General features: G+C 40.2%; 2 protein-coding genes across 3 annotated transcripts in view; both read right to left on the bottom strand.

The window, feature by feature from the left end:
• PIK3R6 (phosphoinositide-3-kinase regulatory subunit 6) overlaps positions 1–6,481 on the bottom strand; it is a 33,387-nt gene extending 26,906 nt beyond the window's left edge. Inside the window, exon 1 of the mRNA XM_032212064.1 lies at positions 6,110–6,481. The gene's annotated coding sequence lies outside the window, so the exon portion shown is untranslated. The remainder of the gene's footprint in view (positions 1–6,109) is intronic.
• Positions 6,482–12,827: 6,346 nt separating this feature from the next.
• PIK3R5 (phosphoinositide-3-kinase regulatory subunit 5) overlaps positions 12,828–19,933 on the bottom strand; it is a 57,502-nt gene continuing 50,396 nt past the window's right edge. For both annotated transcript variants that reach the window (XM_032212205.1, XM_032212206.1), the window contains exons 15-19: positions 19,186–19,262; positions 18,859–18,952; positions 15,958–16,040; positions 15,746–15,858; positions 12,828–14,355 (exon numbers count right to left, since the gene is read on the bottom strand). In XM_032212205.1, coding sequence (XP_032068096.1) covers positions 14,208–14,355; positions 15,746–15,858; positions 15,958–16,040; positions 18,859–18,952; positions 19,186–19,262 — 515 coding nt within the window. In that variant the 3' untranslated portion in view covers positions 12,828–14,207. The remainder of the gene's footprint in view (positions 14,356–15,745; positions 15,859–15,957; positions 16,041–18,858; positions 18,953–19,185; positions 19,263–19,933) is intronic.

The raw sequence follows: 19,933 nt of genomic DNA, 5'->3' as shown, positions 1-19,933 counted from the left end.
ATAGCACTTTGGGTGGTGGGACTTACGACAACAATTGGTAGTCCTCAATTTATGACCACAATTGAGCCCATAATTTCTATTATTAAGCAACACAGTTGCTAAGTGAATTTTGTCTCATTTTACAACCTTTCTTGCCACAGTTATTTAGTGAATTACTGCAGTTGTTAAGTTACTGACAAAGATTCCCCACTGACTTTGCTTGTGGAAGTTTGCAAAAGATGATCACATGACCTTGGGACACTGCAACTATCATTAACACAAGTATCTGAATTTTGATCATGTGTGACCACAGGGAAGCTGCAATGGTTGTGACTGTGAAAAATGGTTAAAAGTCACTTTTTTCAGTGTCATTGTAACTTCGAACTGTCACTAAACAAATGGTTTAAGTGGAGGACTACCTGTATTTCAGGCCATTTAGGGGATGCCAAGTTTGGAAACTGCACTAAGCAGCCTCTACTTAGGATCCCTGCCATTGGATAGCAATTGAGGGGAAGAATTACTGGCCCTTTGCACAACATGCTTAACTGGGTCATGGAGATGCCCCGTTAATCTCAGCTAATTGACCTGCTACTGTATCCAAAAGAGATAAGCCCAGACTAGAATAGTCTTATTTTGGATAAAAGTAACATTTCCCCAATGAATTAATTCCCTCTATTTTGTGGAAACAACTTACTAAATTAGGAAAATGGGGACTCTTTTTTTGGTGGCTGGTGGTGTGAAGGTGTCAATCCCACTGCAGAGCCATTAGGAGGGGATCAAAAAGGACAAAAACAGTTTGAGTGGTTGCTGTGTTGGTGCTGAAAGTTAATTTTCCATTCAGAAGGAATTTATTAAAGCCAAATATGGGAAGGGTAAATGATGGCTTTGAGTGTTCTTGATAGAGGCTAGGAGTCTAAAAACATGGCAATGTTCAACTGCCCCACTGCACCAGAATTATGAGCTACCGACAAACAAGCCTTGCTTTTCTTGTGAAGGTGAAGCAATACAGCACTTTCTTTAAACTTTTGTTAGAGGGTTAAAATTCTTATTTCACTGGGAATTACTTCATGTAAAATGCTACGGAAGTCATGACTGCATTTGATTTTCAAAACCAAAATGTGGTCTAATAAATTTCAATCCATATAACATTTTAATCATCAAAAATATAATTGAACTGATCACAGTGCAAACAGCATCTGATCATGTGTCCATTCAAAATATTTCACCTATATTTATACTAATGATTCTACTAGTGATTTTTTTTTTAGAACTAAAAGTTTCCTTTCTCATCGTAGGTGGGCCTTATTGCAGGAACAGCTCTAACCATTTCCGGTTTTCTATTTTAAGACCCCAGTCAGGCAGAAGTTGTTGCAGACACACTTCCTCTTTACACCTTTGTCAGGGCCATCAGTGACTGCTGAAGCTACAAACAGCCTCCAAACTCCCACAACTCTTAAGGAAACAATTCTCCAACAGAAGTTGGCTCAAACCTTGAAATTTAGCAACAGCAAACAATGAAGCATTTCCTGAGGATCTGGAAGACAATTCTTAGATATTAACTGTAGCCACACGCTTAGTTTGTGTGTAAGTTATTGAGACCTTTTTAAAGATAAGGCAACTCTTCTGAGCCCCATACTTGGGAGGAGAGATAAGTAAGGTTCAGAATGTCAAATCACCAGATTTCCTTTCATTCCAGGCAATCAAAATAATCTGAAATTTTCCCCATGCATTCTGGTTTACTTCATCATTGGCATAGCCACTTGTTCAACATTACTTTTGTTTATTCTTTTGCACCTGGCTAATGTAGCAAAATAAAAAGTACATGTACCTGCGCTAATTTTAGGAGAAATTTAAATCCAGGGAAATTTTATAAATAAAAACTTACTTATCTTGAAAATAGTTCAGTGGTTTCCTTGATCTCTAAATCGACTGTTTTTCACTGACATTCTTGAAAAGTAATATGCCAATCTCTTTATTACGTATGTACGATGCTCAGGAAACCTGACTTTGCATGTGGTCCTAAGCATACTCTTTTCAAAGTTCCGTTGAATAATGTAAAAAAAGATGTTACTCTGACCTACCCCATTGCGATAATCCCTGTTTTGGGGAGGGCATATTTATGTTCCTTCATGGGTTTTAGGTTCAGAGTTTCATTCAGATAGTTGTTTAGTGTATTATCACTAAGATTTTTTTAGAAAAAGAAAAAGAATTGCCTCACTTCCAAATTCAGCTCTAGCATAAATGGGAACACAAGTCTATTCAGTTAGCAGTAGAATCCCACTCAACTGAAATAAAATGGATTTGAGGAACTGTTTCTTTACTTTGCAGTATACTGTCCTTGGCCACCATATTTGTAGAGGTTAGGAAATTAGAGGGCAATGACCGGAATTAAAATATGGTTAGATATAAACTATAAAAATGCCAGAAAACTAAAAACTGCAAAAGCTATGGAACTAATTAAAATTAAAGTTTAATGAAATTGAATAGATGAATAGTGAAGTCATTTACATTTTATTTGACTTGACTTAATTTATTTTATTGCTCTAATGTATCTTGGATCTTGCATCATTTGTTAACTATGTGGAAATGTTTATGTAGTTATCAAGAATCAAGATAGATTCAAGGGGTCTTGACTTTTGGATACTGTACTGTACCTATTTGGAGAATAGATGCTAGTAGGTTTCAAAACAATATTTGATAAGGTAGCAAAATTCATTTTACACAGCAGGTTTCAATGGGTTCTTTGAAAACTGTTCGTTTTATGTAGGAAAAGTTTATGGGATAATATAGCTGCTAATTCTTACATGCACTATAAGGCTTTTTGTGATTTTTGCTGCATTGACTAACACAAGTAACAACTTTGCAAATGCCAAAATCTTTTAGTGTGATAAAGCAGGAAGAGAAAAAGCAGAAATTTTAGATTTTTTTAAAAGCAACTTTTACAAAAACATACACTTTCTGTAACAACTGCTTAGATTTCTGAGCAAACTAGAAACCACTAACCACTAGAAAAACCACCCCATTCCTCAATATATCATTATCAAAATCTAGGAGTTTGGCTTAGTTTGGCCTCAACCATCTATCCTTGCTTCCAGAAAATATAAGTCCTAATTTTTATGTGTAATGCCTTTTTAGTTAAAGGCAGTTTAATATGTCACAGTGAAACTGAAGAATTTACATCTGCAAATCAGAGGCATATTAGGACATCAACACAATACTGAACTGCAGATAAATGCATTTTCTATACAATTCTAATTTTAGCTTAGGTCTTCCCTTTCCTTTTAATGAGGGTGGAAAAACTTGCAAAGTTGATTGCTATATTGGGATTTAGCTTGGGGAAACCCAGGAAGAGACAGGGCCTCACTTGAAAGACGGTACTATATATACTGTTGTAAAGCTCAGATACAAGTATTTGGGACAAGGGTTAATTTAATCTTTCACTGGCATGTGGAGGGCATACTGCAGAAGAGTGGCTGGAGACAGGAGAAGTAGGTAGGGACAATACATTATTTAACTAAACTTCAACATTAATTTAAATGAAGTAAAATGGATTTAAAGACCTCATTTGTTTTAATTCAACAACAATATTTGTGTAATGCCAGTTGGGCATGGCTCAGAAATTATATTTTAAATTCAGTAGTGGCCTATTTTAGTCTTAGGCTGCAACTGATGTCTTTTTTACTTTCTGTATTAAAACAATGCAACCAAGGAGAAAGGTGGCATATCACAGAGCAGAAAAAGAGCAGGCAAATTGCTGGCCGCAATCAGAAACTGGGAGCGTAATTCCATGCATATTTTATCATAAGGAAAGCCTACTAGTTTCAATGGGACTTATTGCTAAGTAAACACGTAGTGACTTGTAAAAGAAAAAATGTGGCACTGATTCCAAGAAGTGGCTGAAAGCTGGCAAGAGATTATGATTTCATATATAATGCAAAATAGGTTGATTCTCATAGAGTGATTCTCCTTGGTGCTTTTAAAAGATACGTGTTTTCTCCATATATCAGGTGTTTTATGAATCATAGCTTTAGCCAGAAGGATATGCACATCAGTTCCTAAACATGAAAGATCCTTTGGAGAATTTCTGCCAACTCATCACATTTAATTAGATGGGGGTGAGGAGTTCCAGAAAGCATTTAGCATCTCTGAATATAAACTGAAGAGGTAATACAGAAGGAAATCCAACATGTTGCTGAATCTGTTCATAAAATGAAGCAGCCCATCCAAACACCTGGAAAAGTAGTTCTGCCTCCAAAACTTTACACAGAAGTGGTCATATCCAACATTGGTTGGGGCAGCAATGGAGGCAAGGTCTCACTCATTTCTCCCCAAATCTGACTCAGGACTTGCTCAATTCACTGAGTAATAAACTTATGAAAAGGGCTGGGTTGCTAACAAATGAACTATTATTAAGCTGTACAAATTTGCTATGTGACCTGAATAAACGTGTTTTTTGCACCTAGCTGTAGTATGAAAGCACTTATCATTCTGTCTGGCTATCACGCAAAGCAACTGATCCATCAAGTTCACAAAAACCACAAGAATGAATGCAAACTTAACAGAAATGGAAAGCATACCCATGCAATTTCAATCCCTACAGATTAATTGAAACCACATTTGCCCATCATCTTCTTATACTCCTGCCTTTCCTCCAGCTAATGGAGAGGATTTGGGGGACCAACACTTTTAGTGAAGTCTTCATGAAGCCTGAAATTAGATGGGAAATAAATTCCCACCGCTTCTAAGAGACTCATTGCATTGGTGCTCACATGAATATTAATCATTTAGTGGCAGAAACATTAAAGGCTGGTAGATCACAGATTTTTTCCATGCAGAAGTTCCAAATTTAACCTCTTGGGCATTTCTAAGTGGGGAGAAAGAAAATTATGTAAAACTTTGATGAGTACCAGCCACACCAGCAAGCTAAATGAAGCAATTTCTGGTCTTGGTGCTTGGAAACTTCAACAAGCAAACTGAGCACATTTCAAATATCACAAACAGGGCTGTGGCACCCACCTCCAACATAAACATCTCCAGTAGTTCCAACTCACCCATTTGAGCCAGGAAGAATCAATATTTGGTGAATTAAATGTTTCTTTGAGGAGGCTCTTTGGGCTTATATAAAAAACATTAAACTGAAAGGAGGAGGAGGAGCTGCCATGTGGTCCCGGCTGCAGTAGGGCACCCATCCAGCTAAGTGCTCTGAGGGGCACCAGCTCCTGTAACACAAGCTAGCAATTGCGCAAATACAACCGACAAGCCGCCTCTCCAAAAGCAATCGCAGCCATCCTCGCACCTCTGTTCCAGTTTTTCCTGTCCCAGGGTGGAGGATAATCTGGAAACAAGGGCGAAGTGTTTCTGCCAGGAATTTAAACACGCAAGTGAGAATTAACCCGCTCCTGCCAGGCGCGCCCGGGGGGAGGGGAGGGGAGAGCACCGCTGGCTCCACTTTTGAGGGATCACCAAGCCCAAGTCTTTTGGGAAACACCTGTCGCTGAGCCTCGGCCCGCCAGTGCGGGCCCTTTCAAGTCCAGATGGCCCCTGTTTACTGGGGATCGAGTCTGCCATGCTGCATTTCTCCCTTGCCGCCTTGCCCCGTGGCCGGAGGGACAATTTTCCCTGCACGGGACACTGGCTTTTGCTGTCGCTTAGGAGACGGAAGCCTCGATATCCGTCAGAGAGAGAGAGAAAGAAAAAACGCGGCTCTTCTTTCCCTCCCTCCACCCACCCCACCCCCTTCCCAAAGACAGCAACTTTGTCCCTCGCACCACACACAAACTTTCCTGCTCCAGATCTGGCCAAAACAACCCTCGCCCCTCACCACTTGGTCGGAGAGCCAGAGAGAATTTAGAGAGACCCGCTCCAAAGTTTTCTAACGGGGAGTCTTTGGAAGATTTTTAAAGCAGAATTGGCGATCCTCGGGACTCTTCACCGAACGGGGAGCCACCAAACTGCCTTCTGCCCGTTGCTGCGCCTCGTCCAAGGGGCATTAATAAACAGCCCGCCTTCCGCGCCTCGTCCTTTTTCTCTCCCGTCAAAAGCTGAGGAAGGGGGGGGGGGCAGCGGCGGGACCCCGGGACGCGCGAGAAAAGCGGGCTGAGGGAGAGCAGTCGTTGGGCTGCAGCCGTACCTTTAGAGCGAGAAAGCCGGGGTTATTCTGGAAGACTTCCCAAGAGCGGTCCCGGTCTGAGCTCCCGTAGGACCCTTTGCGCAAGGGGGCCATCTGGGGCCTTGGCTTAAGGTCCCGTCTTCATCCGCGCGCCCTGCCTCCCTGCCTGCTTGCCGGCGCGCGCCGTCTCGGTTTTGGCTCGGCTGCTCAGGAAGTGCTTGGCGGGGCTCGCTCGCTCCCTCGAAGTTTGGCTTGCGGGCGGCCGCTTACCTCCTGCTCGAGGGCGGCTCAGTCGAAGCCCGCAGAAAGGTCCCTGTGCCCTGCCAGAGGACAAGACGCACTTCCTTTCCTGTCCGACGGTTGTTGCTTCACTCGGCCCTGGCTTTGCCACTCCGCCGCCCGCCCGCCCGCCTGTCTGGGTTTTCCGGCGCCGAGGAATCGCTGAGGTCAACTGGGCGTCCGCGGGAGTTGGCGGAATCCCGACGCCTCCCGGGATAGGACAAACCAAACGGGAGTTACCGCAGAAGCCTCCGGAAGGCTAGGACGATGCCTCGCTGGCTCTACCGAGAGACAGCTCGGTCCACGTGAGCTTGCAAGTGGTCAAGCAGGTGTTTATCCTCCTCTTCTTTAGTGCCCGGCGGCATTTGCCAGCCTCTCGGGTCGTCTTTCCACGAGTTAAAAGCTTCTGGGCACCCCTTGCCCCACTCTCCCTCCTCCTCTTTCCCGGTCCATTCTTTTCCTGTTTTCTGGAGGGCAGAACCCTCCAATTGTTGATTGGGTAGAAGAAGACCCAATTCGTATTCTACTCACTGCAGGTAGTCGACGTAGGAAGGCTGCTTGCAGTGAGTAGGAAGGCTGCTTGTAACATATATAATATGAATACACAAGAGATGTAATACTGTGTTTCACTTATTGCACTCAAATGGCCTTGAACTTTGATTTGAATAATTCATACTTAAGGTCAATAAATATAGCCACCCATCTTACAATTGCAACTCTCTGGATGCTTAAGACAGGATCTGCACATGATTAAGATGACCAGATTTTCAGATTGGTAAAGAGGGACACCTTTGACCGGCGGGCGGGGGGGGGGGGGGGGGGGCGTTATTAAAAATTTTACACGGAGCAACAAAATTTTTTATACATGCAAAAATAGTATTGTAATATTTTTTTTATTTCAACATAACTACAATTTACAAATATACATTGTAACTGTTGCCAAACATCAAAATTTTGATCACGTGACGATGAGGATGCTGCAATGGTCGCTAAGTGTGAAAAATGGTCATCAGTCACTTTTTTCAATGCCATTGTAACTTTGGTCACTAAACGCATTATACCACCTTTCTTGCCACAGTTCTTAAGTGAATAACTGCAGCTGATAGCAGTAACATAAGTGAATCTGGTTTCCCCACTGGACTTTGTCAAAAGGTCACAAAAGACGATTACATGACCCCAGGACACTGAAGCCATCATAAATACGAATCTGTTGCCAAACATCAAAATTTTGATCACATGATCATGATGATGTTGCAACGGTCGCTAAGTGTGAAAAAGGTTGCTAAGTGTGAACAATGGTCATCAGTCACTTTTTTCAATGCCATTGTAACTTTGGTCACTAAACGCATTATACCACCTTTCTTGCCACAGTTCTTAAGTGAATAACCAGCTGGTATTTTGTATTTTGGATAGAATCTTTTTTTAAAAGTCTAAGACAATTTAAAAAAAGAATCCACCCAGAATAAATTGAAGTAAAACATTTCAAACTATTCCACACAGAATAAATTGAAGTAAAACTATTTAAAAAAATTCTATGCACAATACATTTCAAAGTATTGTGCATAGAATATTTAAAATGGTCTATTTCAATTTATTTTGGATAGAATCTTTTTTTAAATAGTCTAAGACAATTTAAAAAAGAATCCACACAGAATAAAACTATTTTAAAAAATCCTATGCACAATAAATAAAATATTATTTTAAAATACATTAAAAAAATAAAAGAAAAAACCCGGCTCACTTACCAGCAGGCAGGCACTCCAAGTCAGTCCAGAATGATGTAGATATTAATACAAAGAACTGAGCAAATTAAAATGGTGAAATTAGTCCCACGGAAATATTTTTCAAAGAAACCTTGCCACCATTTTCCCCACACGAGCTGACCTCCAACCTCCGTGCCCCTCCCCTCTGGGAAATCCAGGAAGGAACAGTCGCTACTACTCTAGCCAAAGTATTTCCTGGAGCTCTATGGTACTGGGTCATCTTTTCTTATAAAAGTAAGTAAAAGGGGCGGGGGGGGTGTTCCGTTTTCTTGCTTTAACGTTTTAATATCTTCAATGAAAGTACTGAGACAGAGAGAGAGGTTAGACAGAGTGTCTTTTGCCTTGCCCCGGTTAGGATTTCTTAACACATCCACTGCGCTTTCAACATGAAACCAGAAAATCGGGACTTTTTTAAACGCAGTGGGACACACCACAAATTGTTAGAAATTGTGACTGTCCCACCAAAATCGGGATGTCTGGTCACCTTATGCACATGCCCATTCTGCTGGATGTAGTAGGCTGGGAACTTCCAACTCCAATCCTCCCCTTCCCAGGTTGGGCCAGACTGGTACAGTGATTAAGCCGAGACATACTGTATTTTTCGGAGTATAAGACGCACCAAGATTTTGAAGAAGTAAAAATTTTTTTAAAGTTTTTGCACTCTGCAGACCTTCCAAACCCTCTGGACGCCTCATTTTTTTGTGAAAAACTGGGCATGCAGAGAGTTAGAGAGGCCTGCAAAGTACTCCTGGGGGCTGAGAGGGGGAAAAATTAGGGGAAAAGGCACCCATAGCCTTTAGGAGGCTTGTAGAGTGCTCCTGGAGGCTGGGGGGGGGGGGGGAGGCCTGTTTTTTGCCAAAAAAGAGGGTATGGCCTTAAGGAGGCTTGTAGAGTAATCCTGGGAGCTTGGAGGGGGGGCAGAAATGAGCACAAAACGGCCCATTGTTCACTCATTTTTGCACTCCCCTGGTACTGTCAAAGCACTCTTATTTCCCCCCAAACTCCTTCTTTGTGCATTGTGAAATAAGACATTAAGAAACAACATGGGTTAATAGTAGTCAGTTTCATATATTTTGAAGAAGTGAAACAAGGTAATACATAATTCTTAATTCCCATAAAGGGGCCGGGGTTTCGGCAAGCAAAAATGCTGTATTCAATGTATAAGATGCACCCAGATTTTCACTCTCTTTTTTGCAGGGAAAAAGATGCATCTTATACTCTGAAAAATACGGTAGCTGTGGAATAAATTAGATCACTACGATTTTTTAAAAAAGGTCTCAGCCTCCATAATGTTGTTATGAGAATAAATGAGAGGGATTACATAACATGAGCTGTTCTAAGGAAGAATGGGGATATTTGTTAAAGACCAAACAAGAATTCACTGAATAGGCTTTCTGTAAGTCTCTACACTAACCTCTGGTGCACTCAGTGAAGCTGTTCCAGCTGTCAAACTCCAGCTGCCACAGCAGGCACTAAGTGCAGAAAGCCAGTCACATGTTCCAGGATTTGTGGTCACAACTGTTGTTTTGCTCCTTGAAGGCTCACTCTACTCCAGGTTTGGGTCCAAGTGAGGTTTTGTATCAGTTCTTTCCGATGTCCAGATTCAGCCCAGATCAGATGTTTTCTCCAAAATCTAACCCACATTAATCTGATCCAGCGGTGTTTCAGGTACAGCACTCTTCTGCAGAAAGATGATCTTAGAACTTTTAATAAAAGGTAGCAGTCAAAAAGAAGGTTACCCAAATTCTTCTTGGTTTTTTGCCACCATAGACTAAGGGGGCTGACCTCCTGCAATGTATGCATCACAGTAAGTTCCGATGTTTACAAGAGGTGCTTTCCTGCAGACACAGAGCAGGAAGCCTTTCAAGAGGATGCTTTCAGTGGCATGAGGCTAGATCGCTTTATCTGATCAGAACCACTAAACAAATATCATGGAAATAATTAGGTTACATTTTAAAACCAAGGCTAAAGGGTTTCTGCCTTCACAAAGAAGAGGGCTTTGTTTGAAAGAGCATCTTAGGATTTTTGCAATCAGGTATACACATTTTCATTCATGACACACTCCAATTAAATACTTTTCTATGTCTTCAAGTTACTTTATTTTTCGGACCAAAAGACACACTGGAGTATAAGACGCACCATGATTTTGAAGAGGTAAATTAAAAAAAAGGGTTTGCACTCTGCAGGCCTTTCAAACCCTCTGCATGCCTCGTTTTTTGCAAAAAAAGGGGGGGGGCATGCAGAGCCTTTGGGAGGCTTGTAGAGTGCTCTTGGGGGCTGGGCAAAAATGAGAAAAACAGCTCATATTTTGCCTGTTTTTGCCCTCCCCAACCCCTAGGAGCACTTTACAAGCCTCTCAAACCCTCTGCACATCCATGTTTGCAAAGGGGGCGGTGCTTTGGTAGGCCAAAAATGCTGTATTCAGTATATAAGATACACCCAGATTTTCACCCTATTTTTTGGGGGGGAGGTGCGTCTTATACTCTGAAAAATACGGTACTATCCTTAGGCTGTTTCTCCTAGATCCCATGTGCAGGATAACTCCCAGCTGGGTGGACTACAGGTGCCGAGAATCATAATACAGCAGATAATGTCACCTACTAACCCACCAACAAGGGAGATATAAAATCTGTGTTTTATACCTGATAAAGTACTATATTTTTTGCTCTTTAAGTCTTGGAGCCATACGATTCATCACAGGTTGGACCCCTTAGTTTTTGGAGCTAGAGTTGAACTGTTTTTTTTTTTTACTGTAAGTAGAAAACTTCCATCTTTATTATGCTTATTAGAATTGTAAGCAGCAGATCTCCCCCCTTTGTAATAAATTGTATTTCTGTCATTTCTAATATTGCACGTCTTTCTGATAAATCTTAGTTTACAAATGTTTAAGGGAATGTCTGAAAAAAAAATCCATATATGCTAGCAGCTAGCAGATGAAAATCTCATCATTATAGAAGATTATCCATAACAAAAGATGCAAGGAAGAGGATGCTGAATTTTAACAACAACCCTCTCTCCTTTATCTGATATTGTTGAATACAAGGAGAGAGGACTGAATAAGTAATTTGAATTCATTTCCTTAAAGGAAAGAGGAAGAAGTAGAGTTTGCAGTGTTGGCCCAGTGACAGGAAAAACAAGAGCTGCATTGAATATAAACTGCCCATCAGGATGCTACACTTCTTTTAAACAGTAATAATTTTTCCATAGTATTTTTAAGTATAATTTTTTTAAAGTGTTAAGAGTGCCATAGAATAATTTTAAAAGTGGTCAGAGCTTTGCTCATGATTTCATGAGCCATCCATGAAATTAACATGGTTTGTTGACAAAGAATATGATTATCAAGCTGACTTTTTATTATGATCTCTCCCACCACATCGCTCAGGTAAGCGCCCTCGTGGATTCTTAGCATATCTATTAACTAGCAAGGAAGATCACAACAATAATTTTTAATGATGAGAAAGATTTTCTTGGAACTTATATTAGAGACTATTTTATGCCACCTTTTTCCATAGGTGTGAACTTCATTTTAACAAAACTCAACTAAAAATTAACCCAATGATTTATTCATTTCAGTATCAAACTGTTCATGAGCATTGCAAATCCAATGACGTTTCATACAAAATATCCCATAACTTTGTTTAAGAAAATATACGGAGTCATGAATTAGGAAAATGACCTTTATTAGACAAATAATTTTACAGGCATAATTAAAATATATTTTTATAAAACCAGATCACAAAAATTTACAGAATATTTATATACAAATTCATTCCATAGGGCAATTCTTATCTTTATTAAGAAAAAGCTCTGCAAACATAAACATACTTTATTTTAATTGAAAAGTTTTGCATTGGTTACAGAAATATTTAATTCCTTTGCAGTCACTGAAAACCAAAGTGCTGTGTGCTATTTGGCAGATTGCTGACTGTTTAACTGGCCATTTAGGTCAGGTGCACTGAGATGGGAAAATAAGATTTTTAAAAATGAACCAAGGGAAAATTATTCAAGGAATAAAACTAAAAGATTAAAAAGCCAAACAAACTACCAAGCTGTTAAATCAGCACATTATGGCATTCAATAGTTTGTGTGCTATATCTATTGATTGCTATCTAGAAGAGAAATTGAAATTATACCTTTCCTTCGCAATTTTTCACCAATGTATTTCCTTACGCTGAAGCTGATATTGATGTTTTGAAGAAATTGCATTGCATCTCACTCTAAGAATTGTGCTTAAATGAATATGATTTTTCAGATTTTCTTAATTCTTGGAGGAAATGTTTTCAGAAGTAATATTCATATTAACCAGGCACTGTGTGTTTAAACTAAGTTACTGCAGTAGAAAAAGTAGATGAGCTTTTAAAATGTTCTTTACAATTCTTCAGTTTTACTTTTTCTTTCTGAACACAGTTTCAAATGTCTTTTTTTTTATTAAGCTCCACCTCTTTGAAAAAGTGGGTGTGATATCCTTCCTCAGGTCAAGGAAATGTATAGTGCATCTTATTGCTGATAAATGTTAAAATTATTTACTTTAAATAAGATGATGATGAAAAGGGACCTCATTTATTCTTAGTTGCATGTTTTATTTATAATTTATAGGCAACCTTATAATTTATAGGCCACAAATTATAGGCAACTCCAATAGACTCCAAGCTTTTGGTTAGTTGTTCTATAAAACTCAATAGAGCCTTTCTTTTTTCTTTTTGATTGGATGGAAAAATATTGTTGTGGTGGTTTTCTGTTAGGTTATCTTTGGGTATTATTTCTAAAAACCTGCATGCACCAACTGACAACTGTTGCTCTAGAAGTGTACCCTGAATATTCCGATATGCAGACACATTCCCCTGTCCAAGAATACAGCACCATAGATTGCACATGAGTGATGGTTATGACCATTTAAATAATTAACCTTGTAAATAACCTTGTGACAGAGTTGGATATTAGACGAAACTCCATGGAGTTGCTAAGTTCGGAGTTGGTCAAAGATATTAGAGGCTATTGGATTTGATCAAGAATTCTAAAAACAGGTAAAAACGTTTCAGAAACATTGGATTTAAAACAGTCCTAGTTCAAGTTACATCTTTCCCCTGCAAATCTAAGAATGTTGAATCTTTATGAGGTTTATATTTTTCATTCGGTAAAGTGCTGGGGCTGCTTGGCACAATTCATGCCAGTGCAAGGAGTCATCTTGTGTCCCTCAGTTAGAAAAAAGCCCCCAATCGCCAAAACTGCCCAGCTCCACAGATCACATCATAGGAGATATTTAACATATATTTTCTAGCAATGTTTCCAAAGAATTGGGATACTCGCCAATAAATAAACAATAATATATTTTCCAGACCCTTTGAAATGGGAAAGCATTGCATTTGTCATAAAATCATGCTAGCCTACAAGCTTATTTTGCTCAATGTTTTCGTTTGTCAAGTTTGCTCTTTCGTTTCATTCAATGCTTGCAGATATATCAATGGCACAGAAAGAAATATATAACCAAATAAAACAGCCTTTTCTTTTCTGCTCCCTTGTTCTCCTTGCCCATATCTCCAGGAGGCAGCTCAAATAATGCAAAGATGCTATTGCCAAAGCAATTCATGAATGGCGACCAAGTCTATCAACTTGTCTCTGAACTTCTTCAACCATTGTCTTGGCTGGTTTAAACTGGCTCGTAGGCCAAGTACCTGTTCTCATCATATATATCCTCGGATACACTGTGAAAAAGGAAAGACTGCAATTTCTTCATCTCGTGGGATGAAATTTCACATAGATTGGCCAGTCTTCTTATCCTTTCTCTACATTTCAGATGTGCTTTTTTGACTTTTATTCCAGGCGCCACAAATACAGTATTTCAGCAACACTCAACAACAGTCAAAGAAGTAATATTCCACCTCTTAAGATATGGCTTTTCACTTTATATTCATTTGCTAAGCTTGGGATGTTGTCCTTCTAAGACTGCAAGGAGGCAACTCAGGAACCGTGAATTTTCTTTCTTTCTTTTGGCCAATTTTTGGTAGCTGATCCCAATTTGGCAGCAATTTCAGTCAGCATTTGAGGCAGGTTGAGCCAGTCCATTCTTTCTGGTATTCTTAAGGAAGTGCTCCACTAAAAGTAGTAATTGGCAAGCACAGAAGAGAGCAGAAATCAGAGGAATCTTGGGGAGGAAGTAATGAAGTGGAATTTCTTCTGATGCAGGGCTCATTGGTCTTGGGTTTGTAGCATGCAGAGATTTCACATCTATGAAAACAACAAGACACCAAAGTCACTCTAATGCAATTCAGCCAGACATGAAATTATTTCCAATACTGTGGAAAGTCAAATATCTGAATGTCTCTAACAAGAGAATATTGAATAAAAGAGACTGATTATCCTTTGATAAATGGTACATTGATGTAGCAACTTTCCTTGAAACTGTAGATTGACTACACCAATGTGGGCACCAGCTGGGCAGTGGTGGGTTTCAAATTTTTTCAGAACCTCTTCTGTAGGTGTGGCCTGCTTTGTGGGAGTGGCTTGCTGGCCATGTGACCAGGTGGAAGTGGCTGGCTGGCCATGTGACTGGGTGGGAGTGGCTTGTCGGCCATGTGACTGGGTGGGAGTAGCTTGCCGGCCATGCGACTGGGTGGGCATGGCCAACTTGTAAAATGTGGAGAAATTCACTTAACAACGCTCTTGCTTAGCAACCAAAATGTTGGCTTGGCATTTGAAGCACACAAGTCTTAAAGCTGTCAAGTTATTAGGCCCTTTCACCCCTAACCCTTTAAAAAAGAAACCCAGGGGTGTTTAAACTTGACAGCTTTAAGACTTGTGGACTTCAACTCCCAGAATTCCTCCTCTCGCTCTTCATCTTGATGATAGGCGGGGGGAGGGAGCTGGAACCAGTTCTAAATGGCACTGTAGATTTGTGGAACCTCTTTTATAGAAGAGGTTCGAAATGGCAGGAACCCACCCCTGCAGCCGGGGTAGCAAAGTAGCAGTAGCACATTATCTGCTTGTAACCTGTCCAGTTGCTTCTGATCATCTGCACACCCCAGATGGATCAGAAGGTGGATCAAACAGATTTTCAAAGCAAGAGTTTTAAATGACATTCTCATTTTTCCCATTACAGGATACTAACCCTATATTAGGATTCCCTATAAAGAAATCAAACACTGGATAATGTTTCTAGTCAGATGTTACTCACTTAATACCACTATATAATCTTCTCTGGCTCATGCAGGATATCCGAAAGACCTAATTCTGCATATCCTTACATAGGAGCTGCAGCACTCTGTCAGCATTCAAATGTACTGAGACTAAAATGATACCATATTACTCTGAGCAATCTCAATAACTGAAGATTAAAGAATAAAAATTGCAAACAAATTGGATCCAATCTCTGTCAGACCTGTGTAGAATGTAAACACTTGCTAAGTTCCCTTACTCAGCTGAAGCAAGGAAAAAAGAACATGTATTGTAATGCATATAGCAGAAACAGAGATGGAAAAAACTCCCAGATACTAGTAAAGAAAAACCTTAATGGTCAAACCTAATGTGCTTCCAAATGGCTTTTTTTTTGCTTTGTAGAATGGCTAAAACCCTACCAATCTAGCTATCCCTCATCAAATGACTGTCCACTCTCACCTACCTGGTAACACTTTGCAGAATTTTCCGTTCATCTTGATCAAGGCATACAGCAAAGGAGCAGTTAACTCCAGTGATCTGGACTTTGTCCACTTTCAACTGATATATACCAATTTGCTATAAGAAAAACATAAAAGAGATTGTTTCATAGAGACACATTTTTGCTTCCCTCAGCCATAGCAATTGGGACAGTGGGTGGCATCATTGATCAGGTACCTGATTGAAACTCTTTTTAGATTTAGAGCTTTGCCTCTTGATTACCTCTGTGGCAGTAAGAGTCAAGCATTCTGTTTTGGGACCTGGAAGGCAAAAGGAAATAAAGGTAATGGCCAAATGTGGAATCTCCATACCAACCTTCACAAACTGATTAAGCAGTAATTATTAACTACTGAACTACAACACCCCATTCTCAATCAGCATGACTGTCACTGCATCATGGAACACTTAATAAAGTCATTTGCATTAGCGTATGCACAATATAAAATTCAAATTTGTCTTTAAAAAGAGAAGAAGAAAATATCCTGCCATCCTGAAGGTCCAGAAAAAACTGAAAAACATAAGTTGTCCACTTCAGAAGATGTGTGTGTAAGAGAAATGAATGTATGCTATCCATTTCAGAAGATGCATGTGTAGGGGAAAAGAGTCATTTTCAATGAAATGCAAATGGATATTAAAGTAGGAGATTGACTGGATAATGTAGTGATTAGATGCTGCCCTTTGATGCAGGAGATCAGGCTTTGAATTCTGGCACGTACCTACATTAATAGTAAGGGTCCTTGGGCAAAGATGCCCTAAATCTTCGCCTGTCTATCTCAGATGTGAAAGCTACAGAGGCAAAAACAACCATGCCACTTTGGACATCACCTGAATTAATAAGTTCGGCACCAAATGTTGGGGAACCAGGAAAAATCTGACAATACATGGGCTATTGAAACAAAGAATACATGGATGAGACAAGAGAACCTGCAATTGATGGAATGCTATTAAAGCAGTGTACCTAAGGAGAGCGGATATATGAAATGTATGAGGGAACTATGGATGGGCAGAAGAACTATGCCCACATTAACTTCAGAAATAGTTACCAATGCATCAATATAGTGATGAGCAAGCTACTCTTACAACTTGAAATAGATCAACTATACATTACATCCCAGATTCAAGAAGACCTGGATGTTCAACCAACACATGATGCTGGAATATCACTACCATACCCACCATTACAGAGCCCAGCAGTTATTATGAGGCATGGATATACTAGGTACTGTAAACCCTCAACACAGCTCAAACCCAGGAACCAAGGGAAGATTCTGCAGAGAACTCTCAGAGATAGCCCAACACATGGTGCCATGGTTAAGATGCAGGCAAGACAGGGGTGGGTTCCGGTTGTCATTACTGCTGGTTCACTCAGGGCATCAAAGGATGCTTGATGCGCATACAGCACAGTGCAACATGCACAGTGCAACAAAAATTGCTCTGTGCATGCACAGAAGGCAAAAACAAGATGGCGGTGCCTGTAGGAGCACCGGTGTGTGTGTGTGTGTGTGTGTGTGTGTGTGTGTGTGTGTGTGTATTAAATGGAAAGAAATGAAGGGGGATGGTGATAAGGATGAAGAGACTACTGAAAGGAGTAAATTTGAGATCCAACTGGGAACGACAGTGATATGTCAGAGATTTGAAAGCTGTTCTAAATGTTAGTGTCCAAGTAAATATTGAAGAAATGAAATTAATAAATGCTGCATGAAAAATGGCAAGGCTGTAGGTGCCCTAGAGAACAGTTTAATGTATGTGCAAAGGCTTCACCTGTGCCTGGTAAATGAAAGAAATATCTTCTTATTCCCTTAGACCAAGGCTTAGCTAGCAAAAGAATGCAGAAAGAACACATTTGTTTATACTAACAAAGTCCTTAATTCAAACACGTATCTTCCTGAGTTTATACTTTTAGGATTATATTTAGTATTGTAATGTGACAGATAATACATACATTTTAATAAACTATTTTAATTAATAAATATCCCTAAATATCACTATGTCATCTACCCCAACTTTTAGCCTTGATTTTCCATAATTCTCAGCTCCCGTTTCAAAATGCCCATCTAATTTAAGGGACTCTTTCAAAATTTCCTTACCCTATTTCAAGAAATCATTTACAATCTGTAATAGGTGTCATTAAAGTTATTTCTGGTACATTAGCCTAGTTTGTTTAAATGTGCAATTACAAACACTTGAAGTTGTAAGCACATTGTTCTATCAGGCTAAAAATATGATTTCCTTAGATAATTGGACCGCAGCCAACCCCTCTGTGTTTAAAGCCAGTCAGGTTACTGGAGTGCAAACATATTTGGTTCAAAGCAGGAAAATGTGTGACATCTAGTGTCCAAAATTGTTACTGCATGAATCTAGCAGATATCTCTAGAGATGTAAGCGTACAAAAAAAGGGGGAAATAGCAGCACTTGGTCTATTGCAGAGGTGGAGAATCTCTCTGGCAAACAGAGACTCTCAAATCCATTCCTTTTTGGGCTTTGACCGGGCAAGACAGGCCAAGGTGCCCAGGGAACAGTCTAGTAATATGATCTGCAATCAACTTGTGATTCCTAAGGAAATCAGTCTACTCTCAGCTCAGTTACCTAATTACTAGATCTGGGCACCTAATAGGACATAACAGTGGCCAAAAAAGGTGGCTTGGAGTTGGATCCATGCTATGGCCTCAGCCTCTTTGACAGAAGGTTCTTCCTGCCTTGAAAGAAACAGTGATATATCTTGTCTGTTGGACCTCACTTTCTTTTATAACGATTAATCAGTCTCCAACCTTCCCTTTCTGTTTTGTTTCCAGGGGAAACAAGCAGGAGAAAATGATGACATATGCATAAGAACATCATCCCACAACTCAAGGACTAGTGCCAGATGTTGGGACACAAGTATTTGCCTCGCATTACATAAGAGTCAAGTTGATCAACAAGGGGTGCATTAATAAATACACACCTCCACTGCACAGTCTGGGCTTCTCTGAATCAGCTGCCCACTTCTTAAGATAAATCCTAGATTCGACAAGATTCTCCCCTCCCCCAACCTCCACTTATTATTGATCTTATGGAAGCAGAATTGTTGCCCACACTTACCAAGTTCCTCTTGCCTCTTACACACCTTGCTAAGGTTGACGGATGTACAAACTTTTTCAATGTCATTCCAGCGGCTCCTTCCACTGACTGACCTCTGGAGAAATTAAAGGTGAGTTATTCCCGGTCCCTTGGTTCCATGTACCAATCTCTGAAGACCGTAGCTAACAGCATTAGCTCTCTCTAATTAAATACATTTCCCCATGTGTTGCTCCCAGTGCTTGAGAACTTCAGACTTGTGTTGCTGTTTTCTTCCCTTTCCTGATCAGAATCTCCCTTTCCGACCCAGGTCCTAACATGGGAGGCCCATAAGAAGAGCATCTTCCTTACCTTGCTGTAAGTGATCTGTAGTGTTAGTGGGATTGCTTCTCTGTCTCCATCTATGCCAAGACGCTTGCAACCTGGACCTGAACAAAATAAGAAGATAGGATTGGATGGATGGATGGGAGTAAACGCCAATAGAACATAGAAAGACTCTGCAGGTAGTTTAGCAAATGGGGAAGAGCTGTTTAGTTTTGTAACCGAATAAATACACATGCTGTTCCTCTATTTTAGCTTCTCCCCATCCTTCAAGAAGACTTCATGTCTTGGGTCCTCAGTGCATAGCTGTTGCCATGACCATACTGTATGTGCCTCTTTTATTGGTTGGTTCACAGTATTGATCCCCTTACTTTCCATGGATACCTGAAAGCAGGAGGCTGCCCCTTTGCCTCCTTCTCATAGGTACCTTATAGGAGTCAAACTAAACAATTCTCTTTCCTGCTTTCTATGGTGAGCTTTTACAAGCATTCCAGAGAAACAAGATTCCAGCAGAAGAACTGGGTAGATTAGTGTTTCTCCAAAACAAGACCAAAGAGTTGCTGGCCCGTCCGTTAATTGATTTACATAGTTATAAAGGGCCTCTTTTATTTTATCAGGTATGTCTTCCTCATGAGTTTCATGCTAGCAATTGCTGAGAAGAAAACCCTTCGGTAGATGACAGTCCTGGCTGAGTTTATCAATTTGGTTGCTCTTTGCAGGCAGGGTTTTGGTTTTTCTCCTTTGCATCACTGAGTTTTCCTCAGAGGTGGGTTCCTAC

This window comes from Thamnophis elegans, chromosome 2, assembly GCF_009769535.1.
Source record: "Thamnophis elegans isolate rThaEle1 chromosome 2, rThaEle1.pri, whole genome shotgun sequence".
NCBI lineage: Eukaryota > Metazoa > Chordata > Lepidosauria > Squamata > Colubridae > Thamnophis > Thamnophis elegans.
This window is presented reverse-complemented; position numbering and strand designations above follow the sequence as displayed.